Source organism: Triturus cristatus, chromosome 10, assembly GCF_964204655.1.
Source record: "Triturus cristatus chromosome 10, aTriCri1.1, whole genome shotgun sequence".
Taxonomy (NCBI): Eukaryota; Metazoa; Chordata; class Amphibia; order Caudata; family Salamandridae; genus Triturus; species Triturus cristatus.
The window spans coordinates 376,604,364-376,621,362 of record NC_140593.1 but is presented as its reverse complement, the minus strand read 5'-3'; the positions used below and the strand labels follow the sequence as shown (position 1 = coordinate 376,621,362).

Genomic DNA, 16,999 nt, shown 5'->3' with positions numbered 1-16,999 from the left:
CTTTAAAAAGTCCTACTTAGAAATAAACAGTGGGATTTTGCTTAAAGTCTTAAATTTTCAGATGCATACCACTGATCTCCACAATTAAAAGATTTTTTGGGCTCTGGAAACAATCAAAACAATTCCAGTCGAGAAATCATCTGGGGATTTGGAATACACTTTATGCAGACCAAACCAAAATATTTCACATTCAAACTGCTACCAATTTCAGGTTGTTCAGAAAGTTTTAATTTCATTAATGAGGAGTGCTTTGGAGATTGCCTACAAAGGTTTAATGTACAGGATATAAGTCAATGACAGCTTTAACATAAGCCACTATAATTTACTGAGTTGCATATTATATTTGTTTCTGAAAGAACAAGATGTCACAATTATTGGGAGGTTATTTGATTGAACATAAGTCCACCTTAGACAGGCATCTTTGTACTATACCATATTGCAAGCAGTGCTATAACAACTCCCTTGTGGCCAGGATGCATTCAGAGCTATTTACACGGAAAACAGCTAGGTATTTAATTTCTTTCAAAACTAAAATGATCAACCTTTTTCCGGATGGAATATCACAAATCCTTCTCTTGAATTCGGAAGACTCTTCTTCCACAGTTTTTATACATCACTCTGGGTATTATCAACCTGAGAGTGGAAGTAGACGTTGTAGCAGTGTGCTGCGTTTCTATTTGGAAACTTTTCTTGTGAGAAATGGGGTCTTTGATCAGTCCACACTAGTCTTAATGTGGTCCACTGGAAATGTGCAATTCTGCAGTCACACCATTTTCTGCATAATTATGGGTTCATTACAGTTGCCACAAACGCCACCACCTGATTAATAATTTGCTGACAGCCCAAGTGGATCAATAGTTACTAAACATAGGGACAACATGTGGTGTGGCACTGTGATAGGCCTTTGTGAAGGTAAGCTGGTCACCTTTCAGGTGATAATTAATGTATTTAAAAACTAAACTGATATTAATGAGGACACACCTTTGCCCAGACATTGCCCATTTGTGTTAAAATGGCAAAATCAGTATTGTCACAGAATGAGCCACATTATTTTGTAAAATGTATCTTTTCTTGCTGCAAAATGTAGGCATCCATGCTGCATAATTTGGTCCTCCACATCAACATGACGTCAATAGCCCTGGTCTTTAGTGAGACAGATGGTTGTGGTGGATGCATGGTGCATAGCGGAACTAAAGATATTTGATGAATACATTATGCAGCTTTGTAGTCAGGTTTGTGCTACTATGTTATTGTGTTTCAGTACACACATTGAGACATCCATGCTTTGACAAACTGGCTGTTTAAATTAGGAACAATTACTGATGTAAAAGAATGGTATTAATCATGAATTTGCTAGTATGTAGGTACTGCAGTCTGTGCTGTGGCTTAATGTTCCTGTCACACTATATGTCCCGTAAACGGAATTTGGTTTGAGTACTAAGCTAGCACAGACAAAGTGAGCATTTATAGTCTGCCAGTAGCATTTTCTTGTCTCAGAGTTTAAGCTGTACACCTGGTAAGAACAGTGAAACTGTGAATGGTTAATTAAATCAGTTATGGCTCAGTTGATTGCTCCAGCTTTTACTTGCGACTCTACATTACTCCCTGGTTACTCTTATTTAGTACTAACAGGATTCTGTTGTCCTTTATTCTAGGCCTGTTCCAGGCTCCCTGTCTTCGCTCCTGCATCTACACAACAGACAACGACAGCCCATGCCTGCCTCTATGCCCGGTACCCTTCCTAATCCCACCATGCCAGGATCATCAGCAGTCTTGATGCCAGTGAGTTTTGTTTTTTCTTTTACCATCTACTGGAACCTCAACATTGAAAAAGAGCAGTCCTTGAACAGTGGGAGGAAAAGACTCATGGGGAGAGAAACAGGTACAGGCTGAGCAGCCCGAAAATGTACAGCACTGCCTTATTGTGATCCTGTGTCCAAGAAAAATGTAAAGGAATGCCAGCAGTGTTTTCACAGCACTAGTGATGACAAACATTTTCTGTGTGTTGCTGATACTCGAGTAAGTGTTCGATTACAAACCTCATGCTACTACCCAATTCTCCCCACGTAGGACACACTAAACCACCCTCTTTTCCAGTCAAACATTCAGGGTTGTCTGTATTTGTGCCAGGAGGTTTTGAGAGCTGTAATGCTACATTAATAGCAGCTGCACTATACAGATTTTAGACAATCTATTTTAACACCCTCTATCAGCTGTACAGTTTAAAGTATGGTAGCAACATCCCATCCACATCGTTCATAGAGGATGAAAGAGGCACATGCTAGGTGACCATTGTTTTGAATGTGTACAATTTTCTTATAAAGTTCACATTCACCGTAGTTATGGCCGGCCTTTGATGCCAGGCAACAGATAGCCTCACGTAGCACAAGGGCTAAAATTACCGAAGGAAGATTCAGGGTGGACTTAACTCCTTTACAAAAGCTATGATGCTGGTGTATGAAGCTTAATAGCTCCAGGAGAAAGTTTAATTTATTAAAGAAAGCTGAAATTGGTATTCATCCAAGAAATCTTTGTGATGGCACTCCTGATGATGTGTGATGATGTTGGACGAATGTCTTGAAGTAAAATGCTGTTTTCAAATGTTACGATTCTAACATCAACCTGTTTCATTTATTCAGTAAAATGTAGAAAATTATTTGGACTAATATTACCCCATATTTTGCGCACATTCATCATGTATAGGTTTTTATGATTAGTATACTCAAATTACCTTTATTGGTTATTATTATAACTTGGTATAAAAGTGAATCCTCTTACCTACTTCTGAAGAATGGATGCTAGGTTGATATTTCTGCCATTTAAATGCTTGCCTGTTTATTTTTTAAACGCTTTTAGGGTTCGTGATATATTAAACTAAAGAAATCATTTGATATGAAATCCAATGACAATGCTATTTTATATATAAATTAACAGCTTCCACCCAAAAAGATAATAGTCCAGATTTAGAGTTTGGCATACAGGTAACACTATCACAACTGTGACTGATATCCCATCTGCCTTATTACAAGTGCCATAGGATATAATTCACTTCAGTGCTGACGGGATATTTATCACGCTTGTGATGGAGCAATCCATCTCCTAAACTTTTAATCTGGCCGTATGGTCTTCTCTTGTTAAGTCTTCTTTGCCTATTCCCAGAATTCTGTGTTGCTGAGTACTCTGTCCTTTTAAGTCAAATTTTTCTCATTTAATCATGTGCTCCATCTGCCACTGCCACCTGTAGTGCAGTTATAAACTATCATTAACCTTTTGCCAGGCCTCAGCTTTGATTTTTAATACTTATGAGTCACCCACAAGGTAGGTCCTAAAAGCTCCTACGGCATGGAGCATAGTATTTAAAAAGTAGAAAATGTGTACTTATGTTTTACATGTCCTGGTAGTTGAAAACTCCTAAAGTTGTTTTCAGGGCCAGACTGGCCGTAGCAGGCACCTGGCGTTTCCCCAGTGGGCCGCCAGGTTGGGGGCCGGTTTCGACCCCTGTAACAAAATCAGCCAAAATTGGCCCTGCAAACAGCTCGGCCGCACTCCCCTCCTTCCCCCTAGTTGTTTTTCCACAGTGAAAAACAGTTGTTCGTTCACTGTGGTAAGGCCTATCTCTCCCATTGACTAGAGTGGGTAGAGATATGCTAGTTATACTCAAATGAAACTGAATTTAAGTTGGAATTTAAGTCACAATTCTGAAAATGCCATTTTTAGAAAGTTTATGGCATTCCAATTCACGTGGAACTCACATTGTGATCATGAGACAGATGCCGCGGCGGTGCTAAACAAGAAATGTATTTTCCTTTTTCTTCTAAAGAAGCCAATCGATCTAATACCTCTGCCCCCATCTGCTATTGGAGATATCTCATTTGGAAATCCGAGTTATCTCTTGATTCTTTGATTAAGGGATCAAGGAAATGCACAAGATCTACGATTGTCCTGAAGATGGTCGCATTGACTTGATGCAACGGAGACCGAAACGTCGACGCCTAAACAAATTCTTCTTTTTAGTGATTGTTAATTAATTTATCTCTGAGTGCTGAATCCTATGTATAGGACAGACTCACTGTATTGTTCAATGAAGATGGATAGCCATACATTGATAACCAGGGTATTTGTATATATCTGATGTACATGTTTTCTGTTGTCAATGTTTGTTGAGTTTTTTCGTTGTTATTTCTGTACCTCTATTTTTCTTATTTATGGTATCTGAAATATATTTCTCTACTTTGGTTCACCCTGTTGTAATCGATTTACTAATCTTATTAGGATCGGAAAGTGCTGAGGAATCAGGTTTGCTGTTGCAGATCCTGTGCATCTGCTAGATTTTTTTATTTTATTACCTCCAGTCTGTCAGTATTCTGGCTGTGGGTGTATTGACAGCCACTGGAAATAGTGATTTTGTCTGCCAGATGTGTAGTGGTGCCAATGTAATGGCTTTGTAGAAAATTCCGCTGGTGTTTAATCTGGTGTAGGATATTAGGTGGAGTCAATAGAGTGACCTCCGTGTAAGGCTGAATTTCTTTAGGCATTTGACGATGTGTCTGATGCATCTCAGGGGTCAGTGTGGTGTGAGGGAAGCTGTGGAGTTGGACACTGCCACCATCTAAATGTGAGAGAACGTCAACTTCCAGGAGTAAAGCTTTCACTTTCTTCAAAAGAGAGCTTGTGCCAGGCCATCTTGATCTTTTTTAGCAATGTGTTCCCTCTTGGCAAGGTCAGGGTCAAAAGTGACTCTTTGCAACTTTATGAAGCAACATTGTTGGAGGTGGAATCCTTCCTGGTTCTTTCAATTAAACCGGGGTGTTACTAGGTGTTGTTTGTTGCAATTGACTATCAGGAGGAATTCGGTCTTAGTCGGGTTGAGATATGTAACACATATTTTCCATACGAATAACGTGTAATGTGCTATGTAAATGTGAATAATTATAGTCTATGGGCAACCTTTTTTGCAAGAAACCAAAACTATCTGTTAGGTGATAAAAATGGAACAATGAGTCTCAAATATAGTCCCAACTTTCAGAATTAAAAATATATTTTCTACATGTATTCATATTAAAAATAGTGGCCAGTGAGTGCGTGCCATATCTGTGCAATGAAAATACAGTTTGCTCCATTGCCTGTTACACAAACATGATGCAAAAGCAGTGGTCCTCTTCTTTGTGAAGTTTCTGTTATATGGCCTCATAGTCATTAAATTGAAACCAATATAAAATAACATCTCCAGGACTTTTCTGGTGCCATCATATATGAAGTTACATATTACCTTATTTGATGGTCAACCAAGAACAGGCTTTCATTTTATGGTCCAGAGATTCTGTATGTATGTTCATTTTTTCTGTAAAAAATATGTAAGCTCATTCTGTCTATCACCTTAATGTTTGGTATTGTTTAGTATGATCAGTGGTGTTGGAACGATTTTGCGAGTGGGAGTGCTGTCCACTAACATCTCCTCATTCAAGCCTAGGGAATATTTGATGGTGTTTCTTTTAAACCACAAAAATACCACAAAAATACTGCCAGAAGAAACACCCTTAGAAGGCCCCCTTGTTGGAGTGCTGCAGCAACTCTCACACCCCTAGTTATGATAGAAGTTATTTTTTTGTTGTTTTATCCCAGTAGAAAAATATGTGGTTTAACCACATAGACTTGAAGAAGGACACCATTACTGGCCAGATACCACAAGAACAATATCCATCACCTAGTACATTCAAAAGGAAAGAAACCCATCTCGGTACCTTTTGAGGGGTAATTCTGCGGTTTTAAAAAGGGGTAGATTGTTATTTGAGTCAAATTATCGTTAATCTGAGGCTCACATCACATATTAATCCACAAAAATATTGCCTTTATGTGTGCATGCGATGGCAGCTAAATATAACAAGCATTGGCAAAACCAATAGGTCTGATGTCATCTGCCAGCCTTTTGGCAATTGTTGTTTTGTTTTGTCAATGCTTTTGCAAAACCTTATTGTTTGGGAAGCTGCTGGAAGTTTGTCAGTCTAAAAAAAAACATTGACTAAAGATGCTATAACTCAGTGTGAATTCAGCCAATGAATGTGCCCCTTGATGCATATTCAAATCGGTTGGGGAAAAGTGTGAACACAACTGCAGACAAATGGATGAAGTGTGGCTTAAAACCTCTATAAGTAATTATGTCATACACATAATTGTAGTAAACGCAAAAGGTCTTGGTTAACACTGACCTAAAAAAGCCAATCATTGTGCCCTTGGATTCTCAGACAAAGAAAGAAAGACGGAAAGGAAGCAGGAAAAGGGGGAGGAAGGAGAGAAGGAAATACAGACGTTAAGAAAGAGAGAAGGAAGGCAAGAAAGAGGGATAGAAAGACAGAGAGGAGGATATGAAGAGAAAGCAAGAAAGAAGGAATGAATACAGTAGAGAAAAAGAAAGAGAAAAAAATGATAGAGAGAAATAAAGAAAGACAAAGAACGAAAGAAAAAAGACAACAGAGAAGGAGAGAAGGAACATTTAAAAGAAGGAATGGAAGCAAGAAAGATGGAAAAAGAAAGCAAATGAGAAAAAGATAGAAAGAAGGAAAGAGGGAAAGAAAGAAGGAAAGAAAGAAAGCAGGAGAGAAGGAATATAAAAACCATAAGCAAGAAAGAGGAAAGAAGGAAATAAAGAGTGATATAAAAAAGAAAAGGAAGAAAGAAAGAAGGAATGAAAGAAGAAAGGTAAGCAAGAAAGAAGGAAAATGGAATGAAAAAGTGAGAGAAAAAAGAAAAGTGGAACAAGGGACAGAAAGAATGTTGAATAGGAAAGGGGGACTGAAAGAATGAAATACAAAAGGAAAGGAAAAAAGAAATAATGAAAGGAAAGCAAGAAAGAAGGAATGAAAGAAAAAACTAAAGAATGAATAAAAAAACAAAAGAAAAATGGGTACGAATGAAATAATCGAAGGAAAGAAAGAAGAAATGAAAGAAAGAAAGGAAGAATGAAAGAAAGAACAACAGGGGATGGAAAGAAAGAAAGAAGGCAATAAAAAAGTTTTAGAAGTGCTGCCAATTAACCACAATAAAGGCTGGTTTTCTTCCTGGGGAAGGTTTAGCAAAGAATCATTGGTTAGATTGAGTCCATAATAAATGTTTTCTGAAGAATTGTGTGCTTATGAATTCATATGCATAATGTTGAAGCTTTCGAAAACCTAATACAGAAAAGTGTCAAATGGATGCAATCTGTTATGCTGTGAAATGCCAGCAGTCAATTAGTAAACAAAGGGCACTCCAAAAGAAATTTACAACAGCATTGACTGGATCTAATAAAGAGCGGATGTGGCCTGTGCTCACATCTGATATAGCTGCCTGCTGTCACGTCAGAGTCTAACAACAAAGGTAACATCAAAGTAATACATTTTAAAAAAAATATTGGCACAGAAGGAAACTAGCTTGTGTGTGACTGTGCTCCTCGTGAAAGAGCCAAAAGCAGCCTCTCAAAAGTGAAGTTATTCAGTGGCTAAAGTTGGCTGAGCCATGCCGCATGCTTTATGCTGTAGTGGGCATAAGCAAAATGTGAATGACACAGCAATGGATGAAGAAAGCTGGTTGAAAGCCCTTTTAAATGAGTATATTGTATATATATATATTTTTTAAATCATAAGGTCTGGTTAATGCCAAACCTTGAAGCCTAAATGTTTACTGAACCTGAAAGCCTGATTATCCTCTCACCACTCCAAGGGTGTTTGCTCAAAATGAGTTTGAGAAGTATTGAAATGGCCGAGTGCAGCAGCTGGTCCCAACATCCCTTACACTGTATGACATCCTGATACCAGTGGATGCATACTTATGCAGGGAAGCAGGATGCTGAGCACGTGCAGCCTTCGCCTTGCTCAAGCAGCAGAATGCATTTCCCTATAGAGTCTAAGGCATTACAGTGGTCTGTTCGGCAATACTTAGAAGCCTACATGGAAAGGCCTTCAGAGGGCCATTTGCGCATAATGTGGTCTGTTAGATCGTTACAAGTGACTGACTAATTGGGTAACTACACAAAATATTAGTAGGCAATGCTCCTTTTTACATGAATCTCTTATTACTTCAGGAATCACTTAAAAGGCACCGCCAAAGTCGACCTTTCGCTGTATTCCCTGTGGTAGATCTGATCACCAGATGCTCTCACTATGCCCAGTGCCCGGTGCTTGTCTGCTGTCCTCAAAGAAACGCTCTCATCATTTCTATCTCTTGACAGAATATGAAGTATGTGTCCGTTCACTGAAGAAAAAAAGAACATATTTTAAGCAGGAACACCTAATCATTTCTAAACGCGCTTTGCATTTTTATGCTACAATTGGGATCTTAGATAGACTACTTTACAAGATTCTTCTAAGCTTCGATAGATTTACGGAAAATAAAATAAGAACTGCATTGCGATACCAATCCAGATTTCCTCAGAGATACACTGCTAAAAAAAAAAAAGGTGGGGTGGATTTGTTTTAGTCAGTAGAAACCAGGAGGGAAATGTGGGCTCATATTTCATAATCCCCAGCACACATCATGTTTGTGGTATCTTCATTGTGGAGGAGCGACGGCTGTGTGAAGCAGGAATGCAAGCAACTTGACTCACCTAGTGCTTATTCATAGTAATGACGAGAATTAGAAAATACAAATAAAGTAGTATGAAATTAGGTGGTTCATTTTGAGTGCAGTCTACCGTTCCATGTATTTTGTATGCTTAGCTTTATAAATATTTAACTATTATTTGTTTCTTTATCTCTCTCTCTCATGCTCTCTTCTTTCTCTTCTGTTTCTCATTCTCTTATCTCCTATTTTCTCTTTTCCTACTAGATTTTTCCACACCCACAACACTCTTTCTGTCTAACGTTCCATCTCTTTCAAAATTTTTATTTTGCTCTCTCTTTCTGTCTCGCCCTCTCCCTCTCTTCTTCTCGGCTTTCCATCTTTTTCTTACCCTACCTACACCACTCACTTTCTGTTTTTCTGTCCCCCCCCCCACCCCAGCCACTCTCTTCCTCCCTTCAGCTACAGTGAGAATCAGTGAATCTTCCCACTGGCGTTATCTGTTAAATTCATTCATTGGTTGTTTGTATTTCATGACAAAGTATATAACACTGTTCAACTATCACTTCAGAAACTGCTAAAATGGGAGTTTTGTGCTAAAATAACTGGTGCCCACTATTGAAAAAATGAGAAATTATCCAGAAAGCATTTCTCTTCAACAACAATGCGTTTATGTTTGTTGAAAATGGTGGCCCTATGGAGCAGTTAACAAATGCATAATTTGTTTAAGTTCATTTGTAATAACATCGTGTAAAAGCATACTATTGTTAAACTAAAATATCCAAAGCACCGCTTTTTTGCAGAATAATATGCCATTTATTTGTGCAATATTTGTCAAATTCATCAGTGTTGCGTTTATCAGCTTGTAATGCTCTTGCTAAAGCTAGCCAGGGTACAATGCACAGTAGACATCTTGAAAGACAAATGTTTTGCCAACTCTATAACAGGTGCAGTCTGTTTTGTTCAAAGCTGGATTGCTTTGCCCACATGTATAGTCAAAGGTGAGCAATCTTGAGCAGATCAGGTGATAACTGGTCTCGTTATCCCTTAGGATCCATGAGAAATAATCATGTGAGTGGAGAGGATGTGAGTGTCCTGTAATCTCTGCGAGCCATCCTTTGTTTAAGGTTGTTCTCCAGTTCTGCATGTTTAGGATGCCAACGCCTTGGGCCAAGGCTGGTAGGGGCGCTTATCTCAATTTAGACCTTTTACTTCAGATCACTATTGTCAAGGATATCCTCTTTATATTCCTCATAAGGTTTTGGAGCAAATGGTAAGATTTGTTGATGGAATTCACAAGTAACCTAGACATAGCATTCTATTTAAAGCCATTGCATTTGCTGCAGCCCTCCCTAGAAAGAGCTTATTAATGTTCAGGAACTGGGTCCTGCTTAGTTTCGTCCTTGATTTAACATTGTCCAGATGAAAGCCACTGACCTCCTATGGGAGACATATTTTGCAATAGAATTATGACCATGCTATAAAGCCCTTCATTGCGAGTTTTATGGAAATTACGATTTGTGTGCATATTTTTGGAATCAGCAAGCCAAGTGTTTTGACTCAAGGCTTAGTCAAAGGTTTTAAATCATGGTTAACTTGAGCCGGTGGTTGCAGTAGAACGTATTCTTCATTATCAGACTTTGACACAGGACGAGAGGGAAAGGCAGCGAAGGGGAGAACAAGATGAAAAAACAATGACAAAGTGAGAAAGCAGGGATGACCAAGAATCTACAAGAGTGAGCCACAGGAGAAGGAAGTATAGGGTGGGGGAAGAAAGAGGGATGGGTGGTAATCAAGACTAGACAACCTTGATAAATGTAAACCGTGACATGCGGCAGCATGGGTGGTGGGCTTCTGAGAAAAACTTTGGGCCCCATCACTCATTCTTTTACAATTTAATCACTAGTTTTAAAGTAAAAATTGGAAATGTAATGGATCAGAAAAACACAGAAAATGTATGCACAAGAAAAGTCATAATAGAATCATTGGGGGCTATTCACAAAGATAAACTTACAAGTGACATAAATCTACAAGTGTAAGTTTACTCTTACACTTTTTAATAACTTTACTACTTTTGGCTATTCACCATTTACGAGTATAAAGTTACTCAGAAGTGTAAATTTACATGTCTCCACCGTGTGAATCAGGGGGTGGAGTCAGTTAAACCATTATATCTCACTGTAAAGTACTATTAGTAGTGTCTTTATGATTGTATTTGACATTCCACACACTTGGTTGGAACCTCCACTATCAGGGTGGAGAGCTCCCTTTGCTAAGGATTTTAAAGTTAACAGAAAAAAATATATATATTTATGTTAATTATTTATTTAAACTTATTTTATGATTTAGCTTAAAATTAGGACAAAATTTAAAGAAATGCTACAGGACTTTTACATTAATTTTGAATTAAAAATTTAATGAATTTAGGTATATTAAATAAAAATTACCACTTTTAAAGCTTTATTTAAAGAATATCCACCAAAAGTACATGTTTATATGTATTTATTATGTATTAAAAGTTACTAAAAGTTATGTATAGAATTGTTTAAAATTAATTTAGTTATTTAAAAAATACTTTACACTTAATTTTACATTAAAAAAGTTAACATATTTTTCAAATAAAATCATATTTATTTATAATTTATATATTTTTTATATTTATTCTTAAATTAAACTAAATGTATATATTTGTGAAAAGGTAAAATAAATGAATTTAGTTTAACAATATTTCCAATGGGGTTTTATTTTAATACCTCCTATTATTTTGTATACAAAGAGGTTTTAGTACCAGTGATTGGCCATGTGTGATGCTGGATTTATTCAACTACAAACTGGAGTACACTTATGACTGTTTTAGGTCTTGTGTGACTGTAGTAACTGAAGAAGTGTAGTTTGTGAATTGTAATGGGATTACTCTTGTGTGGGTGGGTGCACGTCCCTACTTAAACCCCTCTGTAGCCCCTCATTTAAGCCCTCCTTACTCCTTCCTAATCCCCCTCCTATTTATTTATGAATATTTGCCATTTTCCAAACACTTTTCTCTGTCCCTCCATCATTTGCTACTAACATGTACACCTGCATGTGCCTCTGGTGTTTCTACGTTTGCCATTAAAGCTTTCAAGACATCTCTAGCCCCGTGATATTTTCTTCTGTTGTACTTTGTTAAAACTTCACATGACAAGATCCATTCCCTATTAAGAAAACCCCTATACCTCAGCTTCTCCAGCACTCTCTGTAATCACTGTTTTGTAGATGCCATTTCTGAATACTATGTTTAAAATGGTCCAACAGCCGGAATCTTAAGCCTTGAATGGCCCTACTCTGCAAATACCAGCTACATCAATGGGTTTTCATAAGTTTTGCAAAATAGAGGATCTACTAAATCAATAAGAGAGCTAAAAAGGAGCAAGGAGGGTATGGTGGTGAATGAAAAAGGCACTGATTGTAATTAAGACTAGGCTTCGTTTTTTTACTTACTTACTTTGCAACTCACTCATCTCCCACTTATAACTCACTCTTTCATATACTCAGTCTTACTCTCACTATAGTCACCACAAATGTAAACACAAGAGCAGAACTGACGTATCATGAATACCTTCTGTCTCCTTGTGAGTTTATAAAAAAAGTCATAAATGTATAATCTCTCAACATAACATTAAGTTAAAGCCCTACTTTAGAAAAAGAACACTTTATCATTGTAGCACCCACTGCAAGCTCTGACTACCTACCCATCTGCACCCAAACCTCCTGTAAAAGGGAAGGTCATATACACTGAGAACACAGTGCATAGATTGACAAGTGCCTATTTATTTTGCTTTACTAGATGGACAGACAGATGTCTATGAACTCTAACATCATGGGGATGCAGGGGCCCAACATGAACAACGCCTGTGTTTCTCCTCAAGGCCCTCAGATGCATTCAGAAGCCAAAATGGTAACTATCCATGAATATCTTACTTGTCCATTTGTTGTGAATAATATTGAAGGCTTTTAAACACTGTGTACTGCCCATCGAGATGTATTATTCCCCTGAAAATATATGTGCGAAAGCATATCCAAGACAATGATGAAACTCTTACGACGTGTGCTTGAAACATCAATACACTTCCAGTTGCATTGCATTTTCCATCATTATTTGTGTTGCTTTAATGCTTTTGAATGATTTCAACCTTCCGGATTCAATTGAGATGAGAAATGTTCCTTCCTTGCCCTCTGGTGGGAGGGATCTGTTTTCTGGTGAAAATTGTGCATTGAGCAGTGACTGATTTCCTAATATGAATATAGTTCAGAATAACGATTAAAGTTGGAGTTAAAAATGTATCAGGGATAAGGATTTGAGCGAGATAAGAGGAAATGCTGTAATGGTTTTCATCATGAATATGTTAGCTAGAAGACTATGGTGTGAATCACTGTGAAGTACCATATTATCATTATCGGCTCTGAAATCACCAACAATAACGACTGCAAGATATTGACTTGAACGATATCTTCAAAGCATGTAGGTGTGGAATTAGAATAGTAAACATACACTGCCCTACACCAGCTAACTTGATGATAATGTGAAAGCCAATATATTGCAGTTTATATTGCTGCTATCGATATGTTTGTATGAAATCTTTAGACATCAGTGTTGGACAAGAGCAAAATGAAATTATCCTTCAGAATGTGGAATTGAGAAATTTCTCCTGGTTTGGAATTGTGTTTTTTGTAGCGTTCTTCTGCTGTATTTGAAATAACTAAGATTAGTGGTTTTATTTTGCATTGTGCAGTAGATGTTTATTAGCACAGTTGGTTTTCTTGTTACATGCAGCAGGTTGATCTCACAAGGTGCTTCATGTTAAAACCATGTAATGTAACTCAGAGATTGATTTTCAGCCTCTTGAAGTGTCGGTGTCACCCGAACTTGTGTGAGTCGGTGAAAAAGTGTTCTTAGTACAATATTTTCACATAGTAAGGCCTGTTATTTAGAGCTTTATGAACTACAAATCTGATTTAGCCACCATAAAGGAAGGTGATAAAGGTATGCAGTTTGGAATGAATTAAACTGTGTCAGGCCCATTCCCAAATGCAGTGACATAATTTCCTAAAACATGGCAGGGGCAGTGGAAGTTTTCACCTTTGACACCTGCTGGCATCACAGGAAGTGTCATTACACTACCTTTGGTCCCAATTGAACCGACTAATAAATCCCCTATAGTAGCATGGTAATGGATAAAAACCCTAAACCTATTGTAAATTAATATATTACCTTCAAAATCTCACTGATGATAACAGGAGGACATGTCACATTTTAAAACTAGCTCCAAGAGAGGTAAATGTTATTATTAGCCCTTTTTATGTTTTTTGCTCCACTGTTTTGGGGGAAATTCTCTGTGTGATGTTCGGCAGGCTTCTGAATAGATCTGTTGAAGAAGTTTTCATCAGCTTTTCACTCCCTGCACTGCCTGAATGACATACAAAAGGATGCGGTGTGCAAAACTATATGAAATGGCAAAAACAGTTTCAGAAATACACGATTATTTTTCAAATTTAAAATGTCTTCTTTTATTAGAAGTAAAGTTCATAGGACTGGTATGGAAACAAAATGTTATTTAAATACAACCTTAAGCGTACATGTGGGTGATCCGAACGTGTTTCTCCCTCATAATTACCAGTGACGTTTTTGCATAGGAGTCATACCAGGAGTGAAAGCTTGTAAGCACTGGTCTTTTTAAAAGCATGTTACTGAAGTGTAGCCAGTAGAAGTGATTCACCCTACAGTGAGCAAAGTTTAATTTTTAACTGAAACTACTAAAACCTCTTCCACCATCCAGTCTACAACATCATAGTGACTAGATGATCTTACATAACAACACCATTTTACTTTCATAGGGTTATAGATATAATAAAAAGACTATTTTCTGCCTGAAGTTAAAGCTCTTAATCTGTTCAGCCTGATACCAGAGTGATGTGGAGACTGAGTGGTGGCTGAGGTGAGTAAGAGATTGATCTATTAACAGCCTTGGGCAGGCATTCCACTCCCTCACCCAACATTTATATAAATAATTTTATTTTTCAAATTAAAAATTAATGTATGTAATTAAGAGGACGTTCAAAATGTCGACTTCATGAAAGTCAAGTTGAGATTTTTGTAGCAATAGTTTAAAAAAAAGATTTTCTAATGTGTTTTTTCTTTAAATTTACTGTTGTTGACCCACCCGCCCTTGCTCCTTCACTGCTCATCTATTGAAGTGGGGACATCTCCCACCACTGCCCTTGTTACTTACCAGTAGCAGGACCACACTCTTCATTCCCGCACCCTGCCCATGCAACCCGCAGCCCTTCTACTCTTCTTCTTCTCTTCTGTGGTTCCTATTGTCGCCCCTACATTTATCAACTGTTTGTCTTCTTTTGTGGGGGGACACACCTCGCTCCTCTGCCCATGTACATACTGATGTTCTCTTTCATGGGGGGGTCAACCCGCCCCGTGCAAGGCCCTCACTCGCAGAGTTCACTATGCATCCCACCCCTGCTCCCACTCCACTCCCTTTTTCCTATTGGTTAGTGCTCGGCCCCCGTACAGTGCTACTGTTCTGGTGACAGGAGGTTTCTCTGCTTACTATTTTTAGGACCTCCCACCCTTTAATTTTGTTGCTGCCATCTTCACAATATAATTTAGTAAATTATGCACCATACATCATAAATAAAATGTGTACACCACCTTTTTCCACTTCTATATTTTTAAGGATACAGCTTTTTTAATTACATCTTTTTTTAAATTGGCGTTTTCTGCATCATTTCTCTGCAGACCTTTAAATAAAGTTTTAAAATAAGAAATAAGCATGTAAAAAGCATGGCAAATGTTGGAAATGTTCGGCTGTTGTCTCAGTCCCTATATTAACTCACACCTCAGGTAAATGAGAAAACTGACAAATAAGTTCACCAAAGTCCAAGGCTGATTGGTTATTTAAGTCACTGACTATAATTCTGAACATAGGTCAATAGTATGTGTAGAATACCAATGAGTGTGAAGTGTTGCAGCCATGAACTACCAAGTCTTCGTTTTTTCAGACAAAGTAAGTACGATAGACAACTCCAGCTATTTTCAAACCTCCTTTATATCATTTATCCAAACATGAGGTTGCCCATTGCCAAGGGAAAGTTCTGGGAAAGATTTGTTGGTGCCATGCCTCAAAGTGACAGTGATACCTTTCCTGCCAGATGACAGCATCTCGTTCCAAGCTGGTTAAATCATTTTGGGCTAGGCCAATGCTTTTCGATCCAAGTATACCTGGGCCAAACCAAATACTTTGAGAAGAGTATCTGCTTTGGAAATCAGAATCAACTCAGAGATGTGTGTTATTTTTCTCCCAAATAGTACTTTTCAGTCAAATATTGCATGACGGTTATCGAAGAAGTTACAGTTTATTTGTCATGCACCATGCCTAAAATTGAATTCCAAAAGACGATTGAAAACATATCAATTCTTCTAAATACAGCACATGGGCGTAACACAGGTCCCCGCATCCCCCGCAGTGCGAGGGGGCCCCCAAGCTCCAAGCGGTCCCTCAGCACTACACTTCGGCCGGGGAGCTCCTGATATTGTCCGGAGAGGGCCCCTCCACCTACCTTGCAGGGGGGCCCCCTCAATTATCGTTACGCCACTGATACAGCACACTGCAAACCATCTTAGTTGGAAGTACATTTTGGTTTCTGTGTGTCTGTCAGATATTGGGACATAAGTTAGAACTTAGAAGGGAAAATCTTTGGTGAAAAATCAAGGAACTCTTTAATAATAAGAATGGAGGACATGAAATAGAGAGAGAAAAACTGCCAGAAAAGAGGAAGTTCTGTAGATTTCCTCACAAATTACCTCTCCTTAAAATTCTTCAAAGAACAAAATATTTTCTTGAAGACTATTCAGTTCAGTTCAAAATCTTTATTCAAGTACACAAAGTATCCATAAATGCACTACATATACAGTAAAACATATAAATACATAATAAAATGTAATACATAAAAACAATCATTTAAAAAGAGGTCACTACCTTCTGTGCAGTCGATAATCGATAGCGTGGCGGGAAGAGTGAGGACCCTACGTCTTAAGTGTTGGCGGGGATCCGCGATACAGGCTGTGAGGTGAAGGATCGTTCACCGACAAACAGGGAGGATTTGGGTGTCTACCCTGAACGGTGTTTAAATTTGGAATTGCAGGATTTTTATTTATCTATGGATCCATGTGAAATGGGGATCCTGTACTCTTGAAGTATAAGACTGGTTGTGAGATTGAAAATGAGGCTATTGCTCAGATATGTCAATACCCTTGTCCTGAGGAGGCCGAAAGAAATTGTTGGCTGAAACGCAACCGCGTCGACAAATATAGGAGGAGTCCTATTAATTTGAATTTGTTGTTTAGTAGTGGCACCTATAAGTAAATGAGAGAAGAGGTGTGATACCTCAGGCGCACGGAGGACTACCTCAGAGTGTA

General features: G+C 38.0%; 1 protein-coding gene across 1 annotated transcript in view; it reads left to right on the top strand.

The window, feature by feature from the left end:
• CREB5 (cAMP responsive element binding protein 5) overlaps positions 1–16,999 on the top strand; it is a 1,089,524-nt gene that overhangs the window by 874,789 nt on the left and 197,736 nt on the right. The window contains exons 6-7 of the mRNA XM_085631606.1: positions 1,656–1,782; positions 12,356–12,466. Of these exons, the coding sequence (XP_085487732.1) occupies positions 1,656–1,782; positions 12,356–12,466 (238 nt within the window). The remainder of the gene's footprint in view (positions 1–1,655; positions 1,783–12,355; positions 12,467–16,999) is intronic.